The sequence below is a fragment of the Vidua chalybeata genome, chromosome Z, assembly GCF_026979565.1.
Source record: "Vidua chalybeata isolate OUT-0048 chromosome Z, bVidCha1 merged haplotype, whole genome shotgun sequence".
NCBI lineage: Eukaryota > Metazoa > Chordata > Aves > Passeriformes > Viduidae > Vidua > Vidua chalybeata.
The window spans coordinates 38019739-38045572 of record NC_071570.1 but is presented as its reverse complement, the minus strand read 5'-3'; the positions used below and the strand labels follow the sequence as shown (position 1 = coordinate 38045572).

General features: G+C 37.7%; 2 protein-coding genes across 4 annotated transcripts in view; both read right to left on the bottom strand.

Annotated features, from left to right (window-relative positions):
* The window catches only part of RICTOR (RPTOR independent companion of MTOR complex 2), a 74626-nt gene extending 73118 nt beyond the window's left edge, over positions 1 to 1508 (bottom strand). Inside the window, exons 1-2 of the mRNA XM_053969034.1 lie at positions 1440 to 1508; positions 1242 to 1289 (exon numbers count right to left, since the gene is read on the bottom strand). Of these exons, the coding sequence (XP_053825009.1) occupies positions 1242 to 1289; positions 1440 to 1488 (97 nt within the window). The 5' untranslated portion in view covers positions 1489 to 1508. The remainder of the gene's footprint in view (positions 1 to 1241; positions 1290 to 1439) is intronic.
* Positions 1509 to 12564: 11056 nt separating this feature from the next.
* FYB1 (FYN binding protein 1) overlaps positions 12565 to 25834 on the bottom strand; it is a 43942-nt gene continuing 30672 nt past the window's right edge. The window contains exons 10-19 of one of the 3 annotated variants that reach the window (XM_053932744.1): positions 24445 to 24473; positions 23199 to 23268; positions 22535 to 22675; positions 21825 to 21856; positions 20759 to 20831; positions 19361 to 19466; positions 18907 to 19069; positions 15782 to 15815; positions 14604 to 14635; positions 12565 to 14488 (exon numbers count right to left, since the gene is read on the bottom strand). In XM_053932744.1, coding sequence (XP_053788719.1) covers positions 14454 to 14488; positions 14604 to 14635; positions 15782 to 15815; positions 18907 to 19069; positions 19361 to 19466; positions 20759 to 20831; positions 21825 to 21856; positions 22535 to 22675; positions 23199 to 23268; positions 24445 to 24473 — 715 coding nt within the window. In that variant the 3' untranslated portion in view covers positions 12565 to 14453. The remainder of the gene's footprint in view (positions 14489 to 14603; positions 14636 to 15781; positions 15816 to 18906; positions 19070 to 19360; positions 19467 to 20758; positions 20832 to 21824; positions 21857 to 22534; positions 22676 to 23198; positions 23269 to 24444; positions 24474 to 25834) is intronic. The other 2 variants (XM_053932745.1, XM_053932743.1) reach the window with 2 other exon arrangements.

Sequence of the window (25834 nt, the reverse complement as noted above, 5' to 3'; positions counted from 1 at the left end):
AAGGCCTTCATTCCACATTTTGCTGATGAAAGCTTCATATGCTTTAATTTTTAAAGACAGTATTTCTCTAAAGCAATCATGTCCATTGGGAGACAGAATAAGAGTCTGTTTCTTTAAACTGAGGAAACCCCAGCAGTTTTCCCTGTTTTATTAAAACACACTTGTAAATATGGTATGTATGCACAGAGATAACTTGTAGCCCACGACAGAATTGCTTAATAAAATAATACTAAACACAGCTTACTTTGTGGGAAAAGAGAATTAGAGAAAGTATAATGCAATATCAACAATTCCAAGATGAAAACAGTACTTCTGCTGCTGGTATTTTTACTTCCTTTCCATTTCACAGGTCACTTTTATCTCATTGATTCTGTCATTTTCCTGCCTACTTCCCCATAAAATGGATCTATTCAGCATAATAGTCATCCTGGATCTCCTGAAGCAGAATAGTTACACACCAGTATCAACTTCATTCCCTCCCCAGACCAGAATCCTCTGTCCCACGAAATATCGCTGCTTCTAGAGCAGTAACATTCCAGTTTGCTTTTTGAATTTTTCCAGTCTCTTTGAGAGGGTCTAAGTCTTACCTCAGTACTCAGCTAGGTAAGATCACATTTTGTACCCTATACGTGTGGGTAGGGTACGAGTACCTGTTTGTCTGAGACAAAACTTCTCAGCGTGTAGCAGGTATCAGCGTTGTTTCCGTCCTCTTAAGTCACCCCCCTCCCCCCCCTCCAGACACATCTGAGAGCAGTGGAGGATGTTTGGAGCGATTTAACAAGCAAACGGGAGACGAGTGGCCGCTGGTCTTGGAGCAAGAGGCTCACGGCAAACGGGGTGGCCAGCCGGCCTAGGGCACGCAGGGATACACGAGAAAGGGATGGAGAAAGGAATAGACGCCGCTGCCGAGATGCTGCTCGGAGGCGCACGGCACGGTCACTGAGAGCAAGCCTGTCTGCGAGCAATAGGGGCTTCAAGGGCAGCCCCAGTGGCGGCGGAGTAGCCTCGGCACGCACGCCGGGCAGCAGAGAGCCCCGCGGCTCCGGAGCTGCCCGGGCAGGGCCTCGCCGCGGCCCCACGGTGCCCGAGGAGCGGCTCACACCCGCGGGCGGCTCCGCTCAGCCCCCGGCGGCGGCCCCGGCCCCCGCACCCGCTCCACGGCACCACCAGGCCGCTCCGCCGTGCCCCCTGCCCGCCTCTGGCGCAGCGAGGCTCGAGCGGCCCCCCCAACTCGCCCGTACCTCGGCTGAGATCGAGGGACACGTTCTCCTCGCCGCTGTCGTTCCGACCTGCGGGGACGGGGGGAGAGAAGCGCGTTAGACGGGCGGGGAGAAAGAAGCCGGGGACAGGGAAGAGAAAGGGAGGAGAGGAGCGGGGGGCGCCAGCGGGCACCGTTGCGGTGCGGACGCCGGCGGGGCGGCCCGCGGGACACTCCTCACCTCGGATGCGGAGGTGCCTCAGCGAGCGGGCGCGGAGCGTCGCCGCCATGTTTGCGGCCCCGCAGCCACAACACCGGAAACCTCGCCCGCTCTCGCGAGGGGAGGTGCGCGGAGACGCCGGCGCGAAGGGCGCCCCCCCCCGGCACCTCCCCCGTGACCCCGGGGGCGGGGCGGGCTTGGCAGCGGCCTGGCGACAGAAATCGCTCCTTTTCCCCTTTTGTTTTCTGTTTTTGTTTGCTTGTTGTCTTGTTTTTGCTGTATTTTTGTTTGATTCTTTGTTTCTTTGTTTGTTTATTTCTTTCTTCCGGGGTTTGCCCGCCCGGTTTCTCGGCCTTGTGATGAGGTGGTAATTCATGTGGGTGCGGCGTGACCGTGGGCTTTGTACGCCGGATGTTTTCTGCTTTTTTAAAGCGTGAATTAATTAAAAACAGGAAAAAAGAAATAGCTTTTCGTCGCTTGTTTGGTTTGTGCGCAGCGAGTATCTCTTTAGGCTCAAGTGGTGATCTACTTCTTACTGCTTTTACATTTGTGAAACTTAGTTAATAAAATAAATGCAATAAAAAAAAACAACAAAAAAAACAAAAAAAAAAAAAAACAACAAAAAAACAAAAACAAAAACAAACAAAAAAAACCGCACAGCCCCCAACGTGTTAAAGAAGTCCCACTGCCAGAAACCGTTCACTGATACACTGACTCCTCTTTAGGGAGAAGTTTAAATTTGCTGATAGTACTCCACACCGTGCACTGTTACGGACAGCCATGGACGAGGCAAATCCTTGCACTCTGACATCCCAAATTCTCTAAACCAAATCCAGCAAATAATTATAAAGCTGAAATGTGGAAGTAGCCAGACATATAAAAATACCTTCACAAGCTTAGGTAACTGTTTTCCTGTTTTCTAGTCAATAATTTTCCACTCTGAATTTTCCCTCTTGATGTCTTTCAATTCAGATCCAACATTACTTATAAAAATCTGGGGGTTTTACATATTCATGAACATTAAGTTTCATCTCAAATTTTTTGCACTTACTGGTTCATTTCTAAAACATTAATACTGATTTAGGAGAGTAAAATAATTACTCGATAAGACAGAGTGGAAAAACTTTTTGGCATGTCAATTAATGCCAGACGTAGAAGAATCTTGTTATAACTATATCAAGTATACTTAATTTAAAATATAATTTTCAAAAACTTTTGCATTGTGATTTTTAAATATGTTAAATATGAAGCTAATGTTTTGGAGATTCCAAAGTTTCTGAAAATTAAAAGCTCTAAACAATAAAATCTCATCTGTCCATAACAGACAAACAGGTTGAACTTCCTTGAGCAGGTTCATCAATATGCCTCAGGGCTGTCTTTAGGATGTCATGTCCAGGGAATCCTTGACCTCCTGAAAATGCCAAATTAACTGCTGCTGGTGGTGGTAATGCTGCATCCTATTTACTACAAATTCTGCTGTTGTGTAATTATTTTCACATAACTTTGACTCACCACTAAATATTGGTCCAGTCTGGATTGGATTTGAACTTGTGATCTCTGTGTAAAGTGCTTTGGATACTTATGCTAAATGCTATGTCCATTCAGCACTTGCTTCTTCCTTAAGAGATACAAAGTGTGGAAGACATGAGCTACTTCAAGAGAGCCCAAACATTCTATTTCAACAAGGAAGAATAAGAAAGGAATAATTTGTAAATCCCAGAGTACTCTTCTGCAGATCTTTTTCTGCAGACACCCTTTAATAATCAAAATATAACATTTTGGGGGGGCTTGAGTTTCCTGTGTCTTTTTCACACTAACTATATTTGGATTCTGCAGGCAAAATTAAGGTGGTCTCTGATAATGACACATAAAAGAATGTCATCATGTCAGTTATGAGTGCTCTATTAAAAGAAGTTTGAGGTATAATTAATATTTGCCACGATTGCAAAAAAAAAAAAAAAGGAAAAATTACATTAGATTTTTAATTTTTCATTATGGAGAAATAGAAAAAAGTGAGACTGCATTAACCTTAACTACCACTTAGGTCCTCACAAAACAAACAAACAAAAACAAAACAAAACAAAACAAAACAACAACAAAAAAACCAGCCCCACACACAAGGCTGCAAGGAAAGTCAGGGGGGCCTTAAAATGTTGTGGCATGAGGAGTTCTCACCCTAGGAGAGCAGAGGACATTTTTTTATCTGTTTTTGGAGCTTTTCCTATGTTCTAATCTTCACTCAAATGTGGGGAAAGAATCACAAAAGTTTATTTAAAAATTTTAAAGTTTCCTAGCCTGTCAAATTTTTTACACACTTTCATCAGCCACTATTGCTCCTGAGTATGCAGAAGGAGAGAAATATGGAGGGGAAAAAATCTCTTTCTCCCTTTTGGAGGGGGAAAATTAATACTAACGAGAAAATTAACTTCTTCACTTGGATTGTGTGTCATAGATTACAGCTGATCCAGTGTATGGCAGCCTCTTCTATTTATTTTTTTTTTCACTCAATGTCTAAAACACAATACATCAAATCACTATAAATCTAGTCAAAGAAAAGATATATTAGTGGCCAAATGGGGAATCAGAATGCTTCAATTTAATTCTTCTTTTATAATTTTATGTGAAAGTATGTAGTTTAGTTCTCTATGTAGATTAGTAAATCTCCAAAATGAGATACAGGGACACACTGTGAAAGCAGAATTTCCTGTGAGCTGCTGGTGTATTTCCTTTCCTAACTACAAAGTATGACATATGAGACTATAACAATCCTCTAGTGTCACCTGGAGGAGTGCAGAGGCAGGTTGGTCTTGAAACCAGGGTAAAATGTTTCTACATGTTCAAGGACTGGAAAGGGACTTCGAAAACTTGAGTCACATTTCTGTGCTTGCATGCAAAGGACTCAAAAAAACCCCTGCTTTGTTCTTTACTTTTCCAGTCACAAAATTGTTTCTTTTGCCCCCTCATGTGTGGGGCAGCCTCTTTTTACACATTGAACAGAGATATGCCATATACTGTAGAAGATACTACTATGTGAGCTATTAATCTTCAAGAATTAAAATATAAAATAAAGATCAAAAAGGAAAGCTTTTCTCTTGTTTGGGGTCAAATAAGAAAGCTAATGGCAGAGCCTTAACTGTCTTGAATCATTAAACTCCATGGAAATTAATATGGATGTGCAATGTACATCAGCTGCAGGCTGTCCATGGTATAAATGTAGAAGAAAAAGCATAAACTTGAATCAAACTATGCAGACAAGAAGATAACTTTACAGAATTCAACTGAGCTACAGTTTGTAGCTGAAGAGCATTTTATCTTATGGAAATGTACTTGCAATACTCTTCCTTAATTTGCAATATCATAAAACTGGCTATAAATAAATGATAAATACTGAATGACATGTGGACAAACAGGAAGAGAAGAAAATCTAGTGAATGGGATCAAAAAGTTAAAACAATCATCCCTTCTTTGATAATTCTGTACTGTTAGCAAGAGTTTTGTAATCACTCTATTTGTTTAGTCTTATTCTTGATATGTAGTATTAGAACATGATAAACTGTTCTCTGCAGCTATGAAATACTGTCAATGGAGGAATAAAAAGGAAAGTATAAAGAAACCATCACTGAATGAAGTATCTCAGAAGTTTATCTGATATTGGTTTGTCCATATAATTTACAAAAATATCATTTGACCTGATTTTTCTTATGTAAAATAAAGAAAAATCTCAGGCTGTAAAAATGTCTGTCTGAGCAGCAGCCCAGAATCAGATCAAGAAAAACAGTGAGGTACTTGAGTGAGTCCAGAGAAGGGCAATGGAGTTAGGGAAGGATCTGGAGTCCTATGAGGAGCAGCTGAGGGAGCTGGGGGTGTTTAGTCTGGAGAAAAGGAGGCTCAGGAGAGACTTTATCACTCTCTACAGCTGCCTGACAGGGGTTGTATCTGGGAAGGTGTGGGTCAGTCTCTTCTCCCAAGCAATAGGACAAGAGGAAATGGCGTCTAGTTTAAGCAGGGTTTAGACTGGATAATAGGAAAGATTTCTTCACTGAAAAGTTGGTCAAGCATTGGAATAGGCTGCCCAGGGAATCACCATTTCTGGAGGTATTTAAGAGCTGTATAGGCATGGTGTTTAAGGACATGCTGTAGTGGAGAACTTGGCATTGCTGGGTTAACAGTTGAACTCAATGATCTTAGTGTCTTTTCCAACCTAAACAATTCTGTCTAAGAATGGATCCTGGCAGATTTTTGGTTTAGAAGTTCCACTGTTTCAGTCAAATCAAATCCAGCTCATCAGCCTTTTTAGCAGCTGGACAAATGTATAGTATCAAATTAAATTATTGGCAGCTCTGAAGCAAAACTCAGGTCCTAGAGCAGATCTGCACAATGCCTGACCCCTGGGCAGACATGCACTGTAGTTATCAGACCTCCCTGTGCTTCACAGTTGGCATAAAGTGGTACAGGCGTGACAATGAATGTCACATCTCCAACCAGATACAGAGCAGTGTGTGGGAGGATGCAGCTGCAGCTCTGGGAATGTGTGCCTGTTGTGCAACAGAAGGACCTGCTAGGGAGAGGGTTGTGCTGCAAGATTGAAAAGGCATCCTCTTCAGAGGATATGAGGAAGGAAACAAGGGGAAAAAGATGACCCCATTAGCTGCAGCTTAATCTACATAAATCAAAGTTCTTTAATGTGCTATTCTCGATATTTGGTTCTATGTCCCCATAATACAGCAACAAGCAGAAATAGGAAGGAAGGGTCCTTCCTCCTGCATGTAAATTTATCTGACTGATGGAACAGAATCTTTTTGCTGTGATTTCTACCATAGGATTTGAGAAAAATTCAGTGTGGCCAGAGCTGGGTTGAAAACCTAGCAGAATCTGGGATATTGGGAAGGGCAGATGTCTTGAAACAGAATTGCAATGTGAAAACAGGGATATTGCATTTTACATGCATCTGCTCATTTGGGAATCCATCTGGCTTATGGGGTCACCTGGGGAGGGAAATAGTGACATGGATATCCTGAAAAGATGTGCTGGGCGATGTTTGGACAACCTTACACTGCTCTTGAGCCAAAACTGTCTGATTCAGGCAATGTGACAGCAAAGGTCATCAAGGTCCAGTGCCCAGGGATGTTCCCTGGCAGAGTTTTAAATGATGTACGGATGTAGTATAGATGCAGTTGTGGGCTACATCTGGTTACAGGCAAGGTGTGGGTTGCCAAACTGCCCAGACTGGCACAGTGCAGAGAGACCTTAGTGGTAAGTACTGTGTTTAAGTGGATGCTGAATATTTTTTTTTTTTGCTGAACTTTTGATCCATATGTTAGATGTTACTGATTTGACCATTTTGATCCGTTTTGGTCTCATGTTCCTCCGAACAGCTTGGAGGAAAATAAATAGAGATTTGCAGTTGATACTACTGGCCTTGCTTTTTGGGGTGTGAGTGCTCTTCTGGTTTATATGCTATATTCCTAATATATTCCTATGCTAACCTTTTCAAGTACAATTAACTAGGTGTATTTCTACATATATTGTCATGGAAAATGAGTTCTATAGGCACTGTTTTAAGTATCAGTAGTATAGTTGGCAAAAGTAATGTGGTTTGCTATTAACAAACCCTCCAATACCTAAGAAATTTTTTAGCTCAGGAAATTTCTTTTTTTTAAATGAAATTGCTCTGATTTTGGAAACCATCATAATCCAAGTTAATTCACAAAGATAGTACTTTTAAATAAAGAAAGAAATAAAAGATATTAATAAAAATCAGAATTGATTGCATTTGTTTGTAGTGTTAATATTTCTTCAGTACCCCATAATGCAATAAATTTAAAAAAAGAACATACAGTGCATAGCAGAAAATTAAGCAAGAGCAGCAGTAAGTATCATACTAAAGCAATAACAATCAGTGGCAAAATAACAGAAGTTCAAGAGCTGCAACAAGTCTTCCTGATTAACTGGGCAGTTTGCTGACTAGATTGTTAATTAGTACAGCCTTATACTTAGGCACTGTTCATGTGAGATTTTCCCCAGCATTCCACATTGTATAGTTCTATTGAAGCTGTGAAAAGCAGCAGGTGTTTAGTTTGTGTATGGTTGGTATAATAATTACACCTGAGGAAAAACCTTTAACAGAACACAGCTGCTGTTTCTGTTCAAATAAACTCTGGTAATAGTGTTGAAACTCAATGTAAGGATAATTCATCATCTACTGTTACAAAATCTGTGTGGCAGCAGAAACTATATTTTGTAACTCAGTCTTTTCTTAAAAACTGAAGAAGCCCATTAATATTTTCTTTGGGCACTGGTTGACAAACACTGGCTAACATTTCAGCAGCAATGCTGATATACATTTTGGTATCTGTACTAAAATACTTGGATATTGGAGATTCTCAGCAGCCAGTGACTGCTATTAGAGCATGCTTCAGTCTCTTATATGGCCAGTAGCAAGTAGCTTAATATGAATACAGAAGCAGAAAAAAGGGATGGTATAGAAAAGAATTTTTTGTTAAGTTTTAACTGGCAGTTGTAAGATTTACTTATATATAACATCCCAACTTGGGTACTAAAGAAAACTCCCCCAGATACTGAGGGCAGAGGAAGGTATGTTTAATCTGATTTTAAATGCTGTGGGATAAACAGCCTAGAACTCAAAATACAAGAATTATAAGTCTCCTCAATGCCTGTTGAGTCATTAAACTTCTGCTAGTGTCACCCACAGTGTTAAGAATCTTGCACAAAAAAAAAAAAAAAAGGTATTTAAACAGAGCAGCTTTTAAAAATGGAATAAAAATGAAAGTGCCAGGGGCAGGAATGCAGAAGTAGGGGAACAGTTTAAAAGGATGAAGAGAGAAAGGATCAAGGAAGCAGAAAAGCAAAGAACAGAATGCCATGGTAAGATGGTCAATGGAAAGAGGAATAATTACGGGGAGCAGGAAGTAATTGAGTAAAAAAAGTGCAGAGAACATGTCAGGCATTGAAAGCAGGTAATGACAACCAAATATAGAATTTCTTTGGGTCAATACAGAAGAAGAAACTGGGCTTACCTGTGTGAGCTGGAAGGTGTGTGACAACATTGTCCAAGGCAGGAGAACATGGAAGAAGCTGAGATGCAGGAGAAGGGAAGGGAGCTTGGCAGTGTGTCCCTTCTGTCAGCAGCAAAAATGGACGAGAGCCTCGTATTGTAGGTCTGTGTTTTGTGTACATTTTCCACCTGAAGTACACCCACATGTAAATGAAGGATCAGGCAGCTTTTTTTGTTAAGAACTTGAAAATCAGGAATCAGGCCAAAGAAAAAAAAAATTAAAAAACAGGGAAAAAAAGCCAGTGCTAATTTTTCCTTTCTTTGCCTGTCTCATGAGTCCTGAGCAGTAGGATTTTGTGATATTAATGAAGTAATGAAAATCGTATAATATTTCTTAAAACCCTTGGTATCCATCTAATTAGCATTTCATTCATGTTTGTGTTGACATTTTGCATACTTACTTTCTGTCTAGTAGTAAGTATTTTAAATTCAAGCAATATTTACGTGTCTGTGTGTTAAGAGAAAAGATACATAGCGTCCCATATTCTTTGTAGCAACTCCCACAATATAAAAAGAGTCCAGCAATGAACTTTACACATTAACATCTTAATCTTCTCTCTCAAAGTGTTTTCAAAGGAGGCAAATAAAAATGATTTACCAAATTCTATGTATGTTCAGGAGTCATCTGTCTAGAATGAAACACAGAGAAGGAAAACTCTGAGATCATTGTACTTTGCTGCACCCCGGGGGACTGGGGGCTACCACACTGCTGCTCAGCACAAGGTTAGAACATGAGTTAGGGGGTGTTCTGCAGTACCATGGCTATTCAGAGTGGCACTGAAATTGTTATCAAGTGGCTGGGGTTCTGGAAATTGCTTAAGATGACCCTTCATCTGCACTACAGCCTTATTTCTTAGCCAGGCTAAGCAGTTAAGGTGGAGGGCTTGTAGGGTTATGCTGCTGTCCTGAGTGAATTGCCTCTTATAGATAAGTCGGCTCTTTCAGAACTGGTTTAGATATCTCACCTTTGGGACCAGGCTATATCGGACCATATACACATAAAGGTTTAATTGTAGCAGGAGCCATAGACATCACTCAAAACCATACCAACAAACTGCCTGTCAACATGGCAGCTGCAAGATAGCAACTGATATAAAGTGTAATAATGTGGACCACTAAATTCTACTATTTATCCTCACTTTTTATTAAGTTTCTCAGTATAGTCAAACCTATTATTTACATAAAATTTTAATTACTATTCCATATTTACTCACCTTTTTATTACTGTAAACATAGTTCAAATATGATTTTCTTTTATGACAAGGTAACGCACCTTGTTGATCAAGAGAAGCCAGTTGATTTAATCTTTTTGGATTTCAGCAAAGCTTTTGATACTCACAGGACAAAATTTCCATCCCACAGCTGGATAAACACATCCTGTGATGGGTGAGCAGCTGGCTCATCTGGGACACAAAGGGTTACAGTGACTGAGGTGACATCAGGTTACAGTGGCAGATAAGATCAGACATGTCACTAGTGACATGGTGATCTGTCACTAGCAGGGTTCCACAAGGCTCCATCCTCAGCCCTGTGCTCTTCAACATCATTCTTCAGAAATGACTTGGACACAGGACTGGATGGATAATAAGCAAGTTTGCAGATGATACAAAACCGGGAGCTGTTGGCTCCCTCTTAACAGAGAGGATTCTGTACCTGGGATGGGGCAACCCTGAATGTATGGACAAACTGGGAGTGAGGTGCTGGAAAGCAGCACTGCAGAAAGGTCTCCTGGTCAATGGTGAGTTGAACACGAGTCAGCAGTGCCCTGGCAGCCAGGAGGGCCAACCCTGTCCTGGGGGCATCAGGCACAGCATCAACAGCCGGGCAAGGGAGGGGATTGTCCTGCTCTGCTCTGCACTGGGGCGATCTCATCTCAAATGCTGGGGGCAGTTTTGGGTGCCACAGTGTAAGAAAGACATGAAGCCATTAGAGAGTGTCCAAAGGAGGGCAACGAGGGTAGTCAAGTGTCTGGAGGGGAAGCCATATGAGAAGTTGCTGAGGTCTCTTGGTCTGTTCAGCCAGGACAAGAAGAGACTGAGGGGAGACCACAATGCAGTTACAGCTTCCTCATGAATGGAAGCAAAGGGGCAGGCACGGATTTTTTCTTTGTGGAGACTAGTGACAGAACCTAAGGGAGTGGCCCAAAGATGAGTTAGGGGAGATTTAAATATTAGGAAAAGGTCCTTCACAGCGAGGTTGGTTGAGCACTGGAACAGGCTCCCCAGGGAAGTGGTCACAGCACAAAGTCTGCCAGAATTCAAGAAGCATTTGGAGAGTCTGTAATTCTGTAGTCTATTTACAGTATAAATTTTGCATGCTAATACTTTTTAAACACAAGATGATGTCTCTCTTATCTTTGTATTTAACCATAAGCAGAGGCAAAGAACAGGAAGATAAAATAGTGGGAGTCCTAATCTAGGAAAGTACAAAAAATTTAATTTAGCTTCAGTGGTTTGGTTTTATATTCAGGATTAATGGATATGTGCCACAAATTGTTCTCTGTTTGTGCCTTCCTTTCATACATTAAAATGGGGATAAAATGTTTTCCTCTCTCACACGATGAGAGGAAATCCATTCCTATTCAAGGGAATGTGAGCTATCATTGTGATGAATGCCATGAGAAACTAATAATTCTGGGTGCAGCATAAGCTTGGGAAGATTTGCACTAAATGAAGGAGTGGCCAGAAACTGAATGAGCAGGGTTGAACAACTGCCCTTTCTATTAGTTTTCATCCAGCCCATGCACTAAATGAGGCGGGGATCCTGTGGAAAAAAATACTGAGCCATCAAGTAATTATAGACTGCACACACAGTTAACGATGAATCCACGCAAGGAGTCAGAACAGAGGCTGTGCAAATACAAGCACATCTATTGACTCTCCTAGTGTTTGAGTTCTTTTCACTACATGCAAAAGCCTTTCCGTGCAGAGTGGTCTGGGGCTGCTATACAGAAATCATAAAGGTGCCGTTTTATGGGTCCGTTAGTTTTCTCAGACTTTGCCTTAATATATACATGAAGTATACTCACACACAACAGATCACATATTCCTATGCACACATGTGCTTACAATGGTGTCTGCTGTAGAGTAATGTAGTGGTAAGGGGTGTTCTAATTCACACAGAGAATCTACATCCCACCTCTGAATTTCCATGCTCTTACTAAAGTACTGATCTTTCCAGTTGAGAATGGATTATGCAAAGGGATCACACATAAAAGAAACTTTGTTATGACTGTGGGAGGAGTAGCCAGGGGATCTGCAATTAGTGGATCGAGAATATAAACCTCTTACACAGGAATGTGCAGGAGATCAGCTGCATTCCTTCAGTCCAGAGCCTGTGGTAACAGCAAAGAAATGTTATAAAGCTACTGAATTAGAGAAGTCTTTTTTTCCCTCCCAGTTTTGGTTTTGCTTAGTCTGTTTACTGGGACAGCACAGAGGTACAACACAGATGGAAACCAGCTCTGTTTACCCTAACTAGGATGTTCATGCTGAAACCTAATTTTTATGTCAATATTTTGATGTTTTCACTGCTGACTGTTTTAGCAGGCACAGCCAAATACTGCAGGATCATAGACTGAATTCGGAGGTGGAAAAATATCAAGTGAGCAGCTTTTCTTTCTTTATGGCTTTTAAAAGATACTAGAATAAATTACAGGTGAGAAACTCTTAGAATATAGACTGCCTAAGTATAGATTTTCCTGTCTGGAAGATTTTCTGCTTACATTTCACTTTCTGGGTAGCAATTACTAACAAATGCCACGTTGTGCAGCCTTTGCAACAATAATAAAGTTGATTTTCATTCTGTTAGGTGCTCAGCGATAATTTTCAGAAGTTACTGTTCAGCTACTGTTGTTCTATTTTGACAGAAGAGAGTGTACCCACATTTCTTGTTAAAGAAATGTTTATTCAGAAGAAATACTTTTATTCAGAAGAAATATGAAAAAGCATCCCACATTGGTAAAAGTTAAAAGATACAATGCCAGTAATTTTTCAGTGAGTAATACCTTAAAAATTCATTTTAACACCCTGCAGCAATCACATTGTATTTGATTTGAACAAGCAATGAATATAGAGTTTTAGCCATAAATATATTTATTTCTTTTCATTATTTTATATATTGTATGTCCAATTTAGTCAGTCTTATTGATACAGAATTGCAATGCCTACACACATTAACACTAAGAACATGGAAGAACTATGTAGTTGTGTAGTTATCTGCATGCCCACTCAGTTCTTTGGCATATCACTAATTTAATGCAGACAGTCTCTTGAATGCCACTGAAAAATAAATAATCCATTAGCAGTGACAGTTGAATAGTCACACGTATTCATTGCACTTAATATGCATGATCATGTTTTATATTTGGGTTTTGCAGCTGATATTTACACATAAAATTGATATTTGATGCCCAGATGCTGGTCAAATAGCAAATAGATAAGAGAAATAGCAAATAGAAAGAGAAAATCAAGTTGCATATAGCTTTTCAGTGTACTATCAGTGATTTTACATACAGTACAAAATAGCTTATAGGCCACTATCTCTTAATTTTATGTTTGATATCCCCACTGCATTATGCCTCCTTTGAGATTTACTGTATTTTGAAGCAGCAATAAAAGACACTTTTATAAGATAGAATCTCAGCTTCACTGAAGGTGAGACCAAAAGTTATTGACTTAACAGAGTCAACATTTTTATGTTTATAAACTAAACTGGCTGTGTTGCACAAGGTACCTGACTTCCTTTCAGGACTGTACAATAGTCGTTCATCAAAAGGAGCTGCTTCCACTGATCCAGCCACATTGGTCATTACAGGTTTTTGAGTAATCTGCACTACAGCAAAAGCAACAGATGTTCGATTTTTTGCACATGCTCACCCTCTTTATTGTGAGCTTACTGTAAAAGTCTGTTGATTTCCAGTGACTTCTGATACATAAGGGTAAAGTGATATTTATCATTATGACTTACATATTGACTTTGCTTTTATTTGCAACTTGGTCATTCAGACAACAGCATCAAAAATGAACTTTAGGAATAAATGTAATTTCTACAATGGATAAGCATGGAAATATTTGATTTCTGTACTCTTTCTTTATCCAGATCTAGTAGTAAACTACAATACTTCGAAAAAAAGGGCATTATCAAAATAGCATGATAAATATACCTACATATTTAGTCTAGAAGAATTTCCAAACATTTTATTATCAGTTTATAGCTTATAATATCTATATTACTATAGTGAAAACTTATCTTCAAACTAAACAGAAATTAAATCTTAACCTAAATGTTCTGAGTATATTTTGAGCAACACTACAGTATTAAGTAGAACACTATACTCTAAAGTAGACTTCAGATAAATCTTAGAGAATGATATTCTATCATTAGTACAACACAGAAAAATAGCCTGTTGCAATAATGGAACATGGCTGGATATGTCAGCGTAGCTAACACTATTGCAGTTGGAATGGCAGGTCAGTGATGTATTATCTTCTCTGATGCCCACTTTTGATTTCTTCTTTTATAACAGGATGTTATCACCATTTTTTTTTTAAGAATACTATCCTACCCAGAGTGGCTGTCTTTGGTGCTTAATAGGTGAAAGCCAGAGAAAACCTGTTGCCAGGGATTGTTGTCCTCTAGATCCTTCATAGATATGAACTGGCCTCTTTGGGAATAGATAATTAAAGATGTGTTTCTACATGGACTGTTAGAAATGTGGAAAGGAAGTGAAAAATAAACTAACTTTTGCTTATATTCCCTCAATTTTAAATGCTCAGATAAATCGGAATACAAATTTATGCAAAGCATTGGAGGACAAAAGGCTGAAATCCCAAAAAAGGTCAATTGTACATTTCAAAGAGACACCAATTAACTTGCAGTCAGCATTCGTGATGCTTCTTGTTTTCACAAGTGGGAGTCCAAACTAGAGTTTGATCTTCAATTAAGTTGCTATTTCAAGATCATTCAGCATCAGAGTCATTATCATAGATGCAATCTGAAATGGAATTAAAATGCAAAACTATTAATATTGTGTAGTACTTCAACACAAAGATAAAGTTATTTATTGTAATTGAATAGAAATGAAGTATTGTTCCAAATGTTCAACATACCATCACCAATATCATCATAAATCTCTCCATCACTGTAAGTTAAAAAAGATAAATAATATATTTAAAAGTTGAGACATCAGAAATGTATTAAAAACACAGTAGCAGTATGGTGCAGGCAATCTATCAAATAATTAACTTGCTAATTAGGAAAATACAACCTTTGTGGTACAATGTTGAGTAAAATGGTCAGGTCAAAATATATTCAGGGAAGGGTAGACTTGGATACATTTCTTTCTAAGATAAAAGGGTTGCTTTATTAAAAGTCCATTTTATTTATTATATTTTACATAGATATTCTCATAGAGTTATTTCCATTAAGAAATTAAATACTTAATTTTTCTTTAAAAATGGTCACCAGAAAAACTGAATTAAAAAACCCAATCGGTATGCCCTTGAAATTCTTTTTGTTTCTGTGCTCAGCAATTACATAATAGTTTTGGAGGTACTACTTTTAATGTAATGAATTTATATAACGTCTATAAAAGATACATGCTCCATGAATAGGAATTTTCAAATATGTGACTAAGATACATGGACAGGCCCATGGAAGACAGTAAAACTGTTTATACATATAATTCAAACATGTGTGTAAGTTGTGCTTCCAAATTCTGTAACATGTGCTTCTAAATTCTAAATGTGACAATTCTAAAAGGGACATCTGATTTGATATTTAAGGGTCTATTATGAAAAGCCTCTTGAAGGAAATGGAGAGGTTTTGTCTGACAAGAGTTTTGGATTAGAATCAAAATGCTGAGCTCCATGCAATTTTGTGGAGCAACACTGAGCCAAATATCTATCCCACTAAGAATGAAGTACAAACAAACTTAAAGAAAATTTGGTCCATTTTAGTTAAACATTTGAAAAAGGCATTGATAGACCTAATCACATTAACTTGCTGTTCAGCAATAGTGTCTAATACCAATAATGCTTAATTTATGTGATTTTTCGTGGTTTAACCAGAGTTTATGGTTAAGCAATGAGGAATGAAACTCTGGCAAACTTCCTGCATGGATGTATGTGATTAATTTTTGACAAACCCTAACTCCTTAAAAATAACTCAATTTTCAAGTTTAGAATGACAGACTAAAATAATTCTATTTGTCTTTTTTTTTCCCAGAACATTTAAAACAAAATTAAGTGTTACAATAAATTTTTCAAAACAATCACTTTATACTTACTTCTGAACTAAATTGCTTCTCAGAACATAGCCATCTGTAAAAGTGAAATATAGATGTATTTAAGTTAAATTGAAATACTCATTATCACCTCTGTTGCTAACACTAATGAAATGCTGTTTTTCTCTTTTATATACTTCAGACAGAAAGACATAATAGATGGAAAACATTGTGCATGGGCACCTAGTTGATGAACATTTTGCTATGTGCAATGTTTTCCTTATTCTTATTTGCCTACTTAAATAGTAATAGAGGTTATGCAAGATTAGATTTTCATCTTGTATTTCAGTTTCTTGGTTGCATGAGAGGGATATGAAACAACAGTTATTAACAAAAACTACAGCACAAAAGTGCAGCATAATAACAAGATAATAATATTTGCAGTAATATTAAGTAACACAATTATTTAGAGTTTCATACAAGAACAAAAACGTTTTTCAGGATGTGTACACCAATTAAATATCATCACCTGTAACTGTTTAAAATTTTAACTGTAACATTAATAAGACCAGTAATGAATATAATGGAAATACCTTAGAAAAGCTGCTGACTATTATTCTGTTACTCTGGTGCATTACTAATGCAATCAGATAAAATTACAAATACTCTTTTTTTTAATGTATATTATTTCTTAAAAAAAAAATTCCTGTATTTGGTGAAAGATATCTACTGAAATACTTTTCAATTGGTATAATGAATACAAAAAAAGAGAGAGCCATAACAGTAATTACATGTTTGTAGGTAAACACTAGTAAGCTGGTACAAAATTAGGAGAGTTCTAAAGAACAATCTTGCTGTAATCTTGTCTTGTATTTGAAATTACTTTGTAAATTTCCTTCTATAATCATTGGGAGTGTCCATTCAGGATATCTTAGCTCAGTTGTCTTTCCCTAGTTTTTATTTTCTGGAATAAAGACAGAAATTGATTTTTTAATTTTTTTTTTTTAAGACATTGTCCTTTCAAAATTCTTTTTAGGGCAGTCAAATATTTTCCATGACTCTTGAAGTCTCCAGAAATAATTTAAAATAATTTGGCTAATCTAAGCTTCTCTGCTTTTTCATATAATTTTCTCAAATAAAATACATTAAAGCAAAGTTTCTTTGCTCATAGTCATGGCATACAAACACAGTGTTTTTGGAAGTCATGTCCATGTGACCGTGCTTCTACCATTGCAAAGCATTATCTAGGTTCTTCTGATGATTACTAGCCCTTAAATATGTGGGAGATAAACCCCTGCAGGTCTCAACACTCTTTCAGATTTACTAGCCTAAAGGTACATGTCCAAAGTTTCAGTTTCTAAATAATTTATTATTTTTTTATGGTGCTTCCAAATAAGGAAAAAGCCAGCAGGTCAGCACACTCCATGTTGATTACTTAGCAAGCACTGAAAACTACAACACATCGTGCCAGCTGCTCACTAACAATGTAAAGGAAGCTCAGAGAGGTCAAAAATTGAATTTTGGGCCACTGAAGTCCATTTATGCCCTACTGATTAGGCAAAATCTACAAAGCTGAATTGAAAGCTTTTGTGTATTTCAAAATGTGTGAGTTCTGAGCAAGAAGGAATTTGAGATGGTAGATAAAAATCAGTTCCTTGTTTCACTTCTGACATTTCAAATAATTTCATAACATTTAAAATAAGCCATAGCAGAATATGTTCCTAAGATCATCAGCTCTTGCTTGAAAAGGTGAGAATACATTGAAATATAAATCGTGGTTTTGTTTAATTGTTGGCTTGAAACGATGGAAGTGCTTCATAAGTTAATGATTAAATAAAAGAATTCATGTGCAAGAAAATAACTAAACCATCTTTAGTTGTGGATTTTCAGTTTACCTGGCCTTCAGAAGGTAAAATCATAACTTTAAGATCTGAGGAACTAGAACAACTAGAGCAAATAAACAAAACTGTCATGCACTTAACTGAAGTAGGATTCAAACTTCGCTAACTAATGTATAAATTGACTGGGATCTATTCAGAGGTTTTCAGGGAAGATATTTTTATTTGTTTTGCTCTTTTATGCATAGCAAAGCAGTAGCTCCTGTCATTATATGAAAGGCTTTGAAGACTCTGAGAGGAAAACAGCCAACATGAACTACTTTCTACTTTGTTATTAGCTTGATTCAAAAAATGTGGCTTTGAAAGCTGTTTTTTTTCGGAAGTGGCTCTACTAGTGCAATCCATATTTTGAAAAACATATGTGTTGTTATGCAAGAAATTCTTCCTCTCCCTGCAGGCCTGCCAGGAAGAAGGCTGTACTCCAGACTGTAACAGTTGAGTACAGGAGGGAAAAAAATAAAAGGAAGGTGGCTGGATCCTCTTCAGAAGTTTATAGCATTGGACTGTATTCTACATAGGTCAGAGGTAAAAAGGAAAGGTGAGCAGGAGGACACTGCTACTTTGAAAGTAGCTGTTCCAGAACAAAGTGAATTTTCACGAGGAGATTTGGAAAGTGCTGTAACAGAAGCTCATTAAGAAATTGAAACCATCAGGAGATGGTTTTGGACTTCTCCAAAAATTCAAAAATTTCTGCCAGTGCAAACTGTGGCCAAGGATTTCAAAGAAACACTGAAAGGCCTTGTGCAGCTCCCAGAACAAGCAGACACGCCAGCAAGGACATATGCCTTGGATTAGCTGGGAGTTGGGGGGAAGACTCCAAAGCAATGTTTCCCCCAGCCTGTTGAAAAGATTAAACTGCATCTCTTCCAAAGTAAGAATATTGTTATTGATTTTCTCTTGGCTGCAATCAATGGGCTAGTGCTATCCAGAGGTGCAGGAAGGATTTTACTTTTACTAGACTCAGTGGGCTATCATAGCTACACTCCTTTTGGCAGAGGGAGAGAGGCAGAAGCAAGAAAAACATCTGCTGATCCTAGCTGCACAGAAAGACTTTACCAAAAAATTGTCCTTTTTTTCTAATACTTAGTATATCTTGTCCATTGGAAGTGTTTTGGATTTTTTTTAAGGCAAGCCAGTGTTAAAACACAGTAATAAGAAAACAACAGTCTGCCTCTTGTCAACCACCAGGCAATGTAAACCTTGGTAAACCAGGGAAGAAAGGTTTTACACATCCTACTCAACCATTCTCTGACTATTTGATATGTATGACAGTTTTTTAACAAAACTTACATTTTCCTTCTTTGTTCCTGCAGAGGACCTTGGTATCATCTGTACTTTCAATAACGTCAAGAGATTCCCCTGGTTTAATTTGTAAGTCTTTATATCCCCATCTTTTCTGTGATAAATCCTGCACTGTGGTTGTGGAGTAAAGGACTTTTATCTCACCGTCAAACTGAAAAGGAGAAAAAAAAATCCCCAAACCATGGTTAAAACCCATTAGTGTTTTTCCATTAATATTCCCATTTATTACTAAATTTTTGGAAATTAACAAGTATTTGTATATGTGACAATATGCATATATGCCCATACTTGCCATTTGGACTTCAGAGATGCTCAGATCACTATTTTTACATATAATAATCCATCCCTTTCAAAAGCAAGTTATGGGCAACAAATTAGAAGACACTATACAGATACTTTGTTTTTATATTTTATGTGATGAAAACACTTTGAAATAACTTACTTTGAACTTTTTTCTGAACTCTTTCTCTTCTTTTTCCATCTTCTTGAGCTTTTGTGCACCTTTTTCATCTGACTTAGGTTTTCCAAAGCTTCCTGATTTTGATGAACTAAACCAAGAGGTTACAAATAAAATTAGGAAGACATCAGAGGTATTGGCACGCTTTCTGATAAGTTTGGTGAAAAAGCATTTGCCTTCATGTGTCTTTATCATGCTTTTGTTGCTCTGAAAAACTAATATTGAGAATACAATACAGATTTGACTTCAAAATAGATAAAGAAGTTGGGTCTGTCTTTCCTACTTCTCTCTGATATTTGTATATCTATCACATAAGTGAATATTGAAAATGAATTTTAAATATCTATCTACTAAGACACTTTAGAATCTCTCAGTAAGGACCAGTTTTTGTGAAGACTGTGCACCTTTAGGCAATAAGCAGAATGACATGTCACACTGTGGAGGCAGCTGGAACATCTTAGCCTTGTGTGTGCTAGCCTTATGTGCCTGCAGACTTTGCTACACCAGGGACTTTGCATTACATGATCTATTTCAAGTTCTGTTATTTTTTGCACATCCCTGATAGCACTAACTTTTGTCGAAGACCATGGAAGGATTTCATGACCTAACTGCCCTTTCTGATGATGCACCTGGGAGTGTAAAGTCTGACTCTACTTTTTAATCCTTGCTGATCTTGGCAGGATGACAGTTTCACTGATGATGAATGTGTGTGTGACCCACCCTACATCTAACTTAGAAGGACCACATAGTTTCTTTTGGATACACAGTCCAAAGAGATCTTTCTCTTTTTATATCTCCAGACTACATTATTGTAGTGTACTGTCACTCCATCTGAGTGGAATAAGTGACAACAGGATGTGACATGTCACAGTCATCCTCACAGATGCAACTGTGCCCATAACACTGTGCTCCAGAGATTACCATAATTTTCTGGCTCAGGATAAAAGTTTTTCAAGCTGAACTTACACCTCCAAATATGTTGCATACTTTAAACATGGGCACTGCCTCCTTTTCTCTTAAAATACTGCAGCACCTGAGATAAAGTATCTATCCTAACAGTCCCCAAATTTTGATAGAAAAAGAACTACAATCTAAAATTAATTTCCTTTAGGCCATGCATCATCTTCTACCTCTTTTCCATCAGGGACTGAATATGTTGACATGCAAAACATGCTTACTTATTCTACAATCTAATTATTATTTCAATCTGTAATGGAAGAAAGAGCATTCAACTGCCATTATCAGCAGTAGGTTTATGAGAACTACAAAACCTGACAACACCAAATAAAGCAGATATTAGGAGTAATCTGCCTGTTGTATATCCTTTAAAAATGTCTCTCTGTGTATTAGATTTCTAAACAGGGAAGTAATATTTTCACTTGCCTGGGATCAGGTGGTGGAGAAGGGAAGTCTGAAGAATCTACGTCATCATAAACATTGTCTCCATAATCTGAAACTATAGTGTTCAAAAGAATGAAATATTATTATGTGAAAATGACATGTGAATACACTGTGTCACAATGTGTGTTATTTTATCTAAATTGATAAGAAATTATGGCAAATAATGTAGCCATTTACTGTCTATGGTAACTCCAGGTTCTGTTTTGCACAACCTGCGCAACACTACCCAAACTTTGCAGATTAAGACTCTTTATTAATAATAACAGATATTCACTGAAATTCTAATGTTCTGAAGCTAAAGCAAGTTTTAGCACATGAGATAGCCTATAATTTTCAGTTTAATTTATCAAATTTCCACCGTATTGCACTAAAGTGTATTTTTTGAGTTTGATTTTAATGCACACTCAATAATTTCTATAGCACCCTGGTCAATACAACATTGCTTAGAAGTGGATATGAATCATGGGTATGCTAGTTTTTAGGCCATCTTGCAATGCCAAAGCAGTGAAGAGAATTCTTAGCCCAAGAATACATTTTCAATCACGTTCAGCATGTTTGTAGAGGGGAAGCAATTGTTCGACTTATCAAACCAATGGCTAGAAAAATCAGCAGGATATAGAAAGTTTAGAGCTCAGTTCTGGAAGCAGACTCAAAAATTCTAAGAACTTTTGATGATGCTGATATGTTCTTTTACAGAGACACTGCAAGTGATAAAAATAGAAAAAAGAATTTCTCTTTACTTTGGAGTGCTTATTTGCAGGTGTTCCTATTTAATGCCAAATAAAATGGACTAATGTAAATCTCAGGTAGAAAAATCACATTAAATACATTAAATTGTTTACCAGGGAGCTTGCAATGTACATGTATCTCCTTGTCTGCAGCCGGATCAGTCACAATATTTTAAATTTGTTTACTGGAACTGGGTAAGCAATAGGAAGTCCTGTTTCCTTCCTTGGATGTATTTTTGTGACTAGCACGATACAGAGCAATGTATACAGAAAAAGAATCAGGAATCAATATGGAGACTGAACAATAGGCTATTAATTACCTTTTCCAGACTGCTTTGTTGAAGAAGACATGCTGGGGAGAGGGGGGGAAAAAAAGCTCATTAAGTATCTATATCACATTAATAGCCTTTTTTGTAACCTAGGTAATTTTAAAAACTTGCAACACAAGGGCTTCAAGTAATCTTCAGACATTCTGAAGTGCCACTAACACCAGCAATACTTAGGGACTAAATGTATTTTTATCAGTGAATTAAAGTAAACTGGTTCAGAAACAAATGACTGAAGAATGTGGCAGAAACACCACCTGCTGATTTATTCCCTAGGTAAGATGGATAGAAGACAATCTTTGCATTTTTCTATTTGGCATATTATTCCTAAAATTTTGATTAATGGGCCTAGATTTATCAGTTCATGTCAGCTACATTGTACTGGTGAGAAAAGTAAATTTTAACTGAGTATGCAGCAAATTTACATGACCAGTGGCACAAAGATGATAGATTATTCTCGTGCTTTTCACCAAAAAAAGAATTTGGCATATTTTGATTACCAGACTTTTGCAACAAATACAGCTTGTTAAGAGAATAATTACACAGGTGAAAAGAAAGCTCAGTGTTTTTGCAGAAAACTATCATCCTGAGCTGCAATTTGATGCATGATTCATTAGGCTGCTGTGAGGACATGTTAGTAGCATATGATCAATGCTTTATTAGAATTAGTTAATGTGCACTTTGATTTCCTGGCAGACTCTTACAACAAATTTTCATTTTCTTCTGCCTCATTGACTTTGGCTGTTTTTTCTCGTACACTTTTCTTTTTGCCATCTTTGACCTTTAGTCTCTTCAAGATTCCCCAGGGCCAGATACCATTCTTATCTTCATCCTGCGATACAGACCTTTGGAGTATGCATGTGATTATCACAATATAAAATATAATGTTTTTCTTAAAAGGCCCAGTAAAATTCTCCATTGATGCACATAATTATCATTAATTCCCAAAGTTAAGTTGCTTACCCAGATGCTAACATGCTAAACTAGAAATATGTATGTTACGCCACATGTAGCTACTGAGATGTATTTGTAGTATAGTTCTTAATCTAGTGGCTTACTATTTTCATGTTGTTACTCAGCAACCTAGAATTTTAGTCTCTTACTTTAATTTCAGACCTATTCTGTCTAGTTGGAAATTGGGAGATTTTCATGATTGCAAACTGCTTTTGCTGACATATCAAAATTACAGAACAAAACTTCTTCAGAAGACCGAAGAACCCTTTTCTCTAGCTTGACATATCCATTTTGATGTATACCAACTTGCTGATCACCCTAATACCTGCTAATTGTTTTGCTTGATTCAAAACCACTAAAAACTGAAAACATTCTGTCAAATAAGCAAATTATTTAAAATATATATAAACATACCTAGCTATAGCATCTTCATCATCAATTCCATCATAAATGTCTTGATCAGAAGGAGGAGGTGGGAACATGTCTTTAACAGATCAAATAGTTAATGCAATTATATTTCATGTTGTTGAATAAGGTATTCATTATAGGCTTCATTACTGTATCAGATGTGTGTGCAATTTATGCAATATCCTTGCAAATTGAATCTTTCTGTGAACTGGCACAGACCCCTTATTAAAACAGAAATTTAGACTTATCCCAGTTTAGAATGCCATCCACAGCACTTAAATGTGGCCCTGCCAATCACAAGAGCATGGATACTGAAAAGAAATGCTTCTACACTGTAGTCAATGAAATTCTAAATGGCTGATTTTGGCCCAGACCTTATGATGACTTTTAAGTATTCATGTGTGACTCAAGTGACGATTGAACATGTCGGACTAACACTCTCAGCAGCTGACATCTTGTTTTCATCCAAAGAAGTCAGAGACAAGAGCAATGTAATCTTCACATTTTGGTCTCAGTTTTGACCTTTGTGCCCCACCTCCTTCAGTGCAGGGTTAGTTTGGTTTGCATGTCCAATTCTAGGCACTGGTCAGAGTAGGCACTGAAATCTGTACTTGGCTGGCAGAAGCTCCATTTGGTACTGCCAGGGGATGCTTCTGCCACGACCAGTATCTAAACTTGAAGCTGAGAAGATGAGCTGTGCTCTTGTGATTAACAGAGAATGCTACAAAAATATACATGCTAACAAAGGGAAAACTGGGTTTGAATGTGTCAGCTTGACAGCGTGAAACTGCTGCAGTTGGGCCTCCAGTGTGCTGCTGGCAACTGAAGTTCCCCTTAACTCTGTCAGCAAAATGAATCTTTAATTTATAGTAGTGCTGGCTATTTCATAACTGGATTTCTCCTGTACAAAATCTCTTGCTTATGTTATTATTTCTCCAGTTATATCTGTGCTGTTTTGTGGGATGGTTTGCCTTCACACACAAGTATAAAGTTAAAGTTTGATCATCTGGCATGCTGGTGATTCACAGTATCTGGAGACAAACATTCGGTCTCACTCAAGTTCCCATAGGTGGCGGAGAAATTTAGTTGTCCACTACCCTTCCATGTTTGTTGCCTGTTAGCTGACATTTAACTTGCTTATGGATATTACCACATTATGTGGAAGCTGCAGAAGTCAGCTTGTCAGAAGTCAGAATGTGAGGGTAAGAAATACACAGAAAAAACTCCCCCCAAACATGTAAGTAGAACTTACTTCCACTTCCACCTTGGTCACCACTTTGACTGGAAAAGCAAACAAAAGACATTTTAGAGAAAAGCAGTCATCCTTCAGAAAAAGAAAACACCATGATCACCCATCACTTCTTCAATTATTAATTCTAAAGCTTTTGGCCTTGGCAAAAATATTTTATATTCCTGTTGATATCTTTAAATTAAAGTACGAAATATGCCTTTGGACCATAGGATAATTTGTATTGGAGGGGATCTCAGGAGATCATGTAGTCAGACCTGATAGGAAAAAAAATATAATCTGACTGAGCACTACAGAGTAGATCCAGACCCTTTAGATTCATTCCTTATGAGGTAATATTCTTGAAATGAAATAGTAAACAAGTTAATTTATTGCTCAACCAGCTTTCACTGGGTATAAGTGTATGTTTCTAACAATATGGAAGGATTCCATATTAGCCCAACATTCTAACAGTAGTTGAAAAAAGCCTGAGAGGTTCATAGTAGCTGAGATTATTTCCAGGTCAAAGCCTTACCTAAAATTATACATCAAAACAAGGTACCTGTTGAACTCTTGTGCCAAGAAATACTGAAATACAACACCTCTAGTCATTTATTAATTTCGGAATATTAACAATACTACTGATAATAAGATAATACTATTTGGTTAAGAGCTTTTTTTTGGAATGGCATTCTTCCAGTGGTTTCAAAACATACTGATATATGTTAGACCTTCCAACACTTCATGCTCATGAACTGAACAGAGTGCTATTAATCACTAGAGAAGAAAAAAAAAGTCAAAATACAGCTTAAAGGATTTAATGAATCTAAGCCAATCATTAATCCTTTGAAGCTCCTTGGAATACACTGTTATTTTAGTAAGCAAACAGTGCAGTTGTTTGCCTTTGAATGCAATACATTTTCTAAATTCTTTGCATTGAGGTGACTAATTGTAGTGCTTGCCCTACTGAAAAGGATTGGCCAAGGATACCTCTGCAATGAAGTAATGAACTAATGGTGAGATTACCTGAGACTAGAACAACTAACATGGCTCTCATGGCTTGGTCATGATGCTATGAGACCAATGTGCAGGGAGGAAAACTGATACTGAGCAACCTGGAAAAATATCACACACAAAGCTATACTTGTTGCATGAAAAATGCCAGCCTGAAGGCAGACTTTTCCACGTGCTGCTGTTGGAGCTCATAGGGATGTTCTATCAGCCAGTCAGCTGCTGTCCTTTTATTCTAGGCAGGCCTCTAAGCTAAGGAGACTCATGGGAAGCAGTAAAAGCAGGTGTAATGGCTGAGTGCTTTAAAATGGTTGTCCTAAATATTGAAATCCTTTACACCCATATGCAGATCTCTTATCTGAATCCCAGGCTCTGTTTCTGCACATCAGGACATTTAATGAAG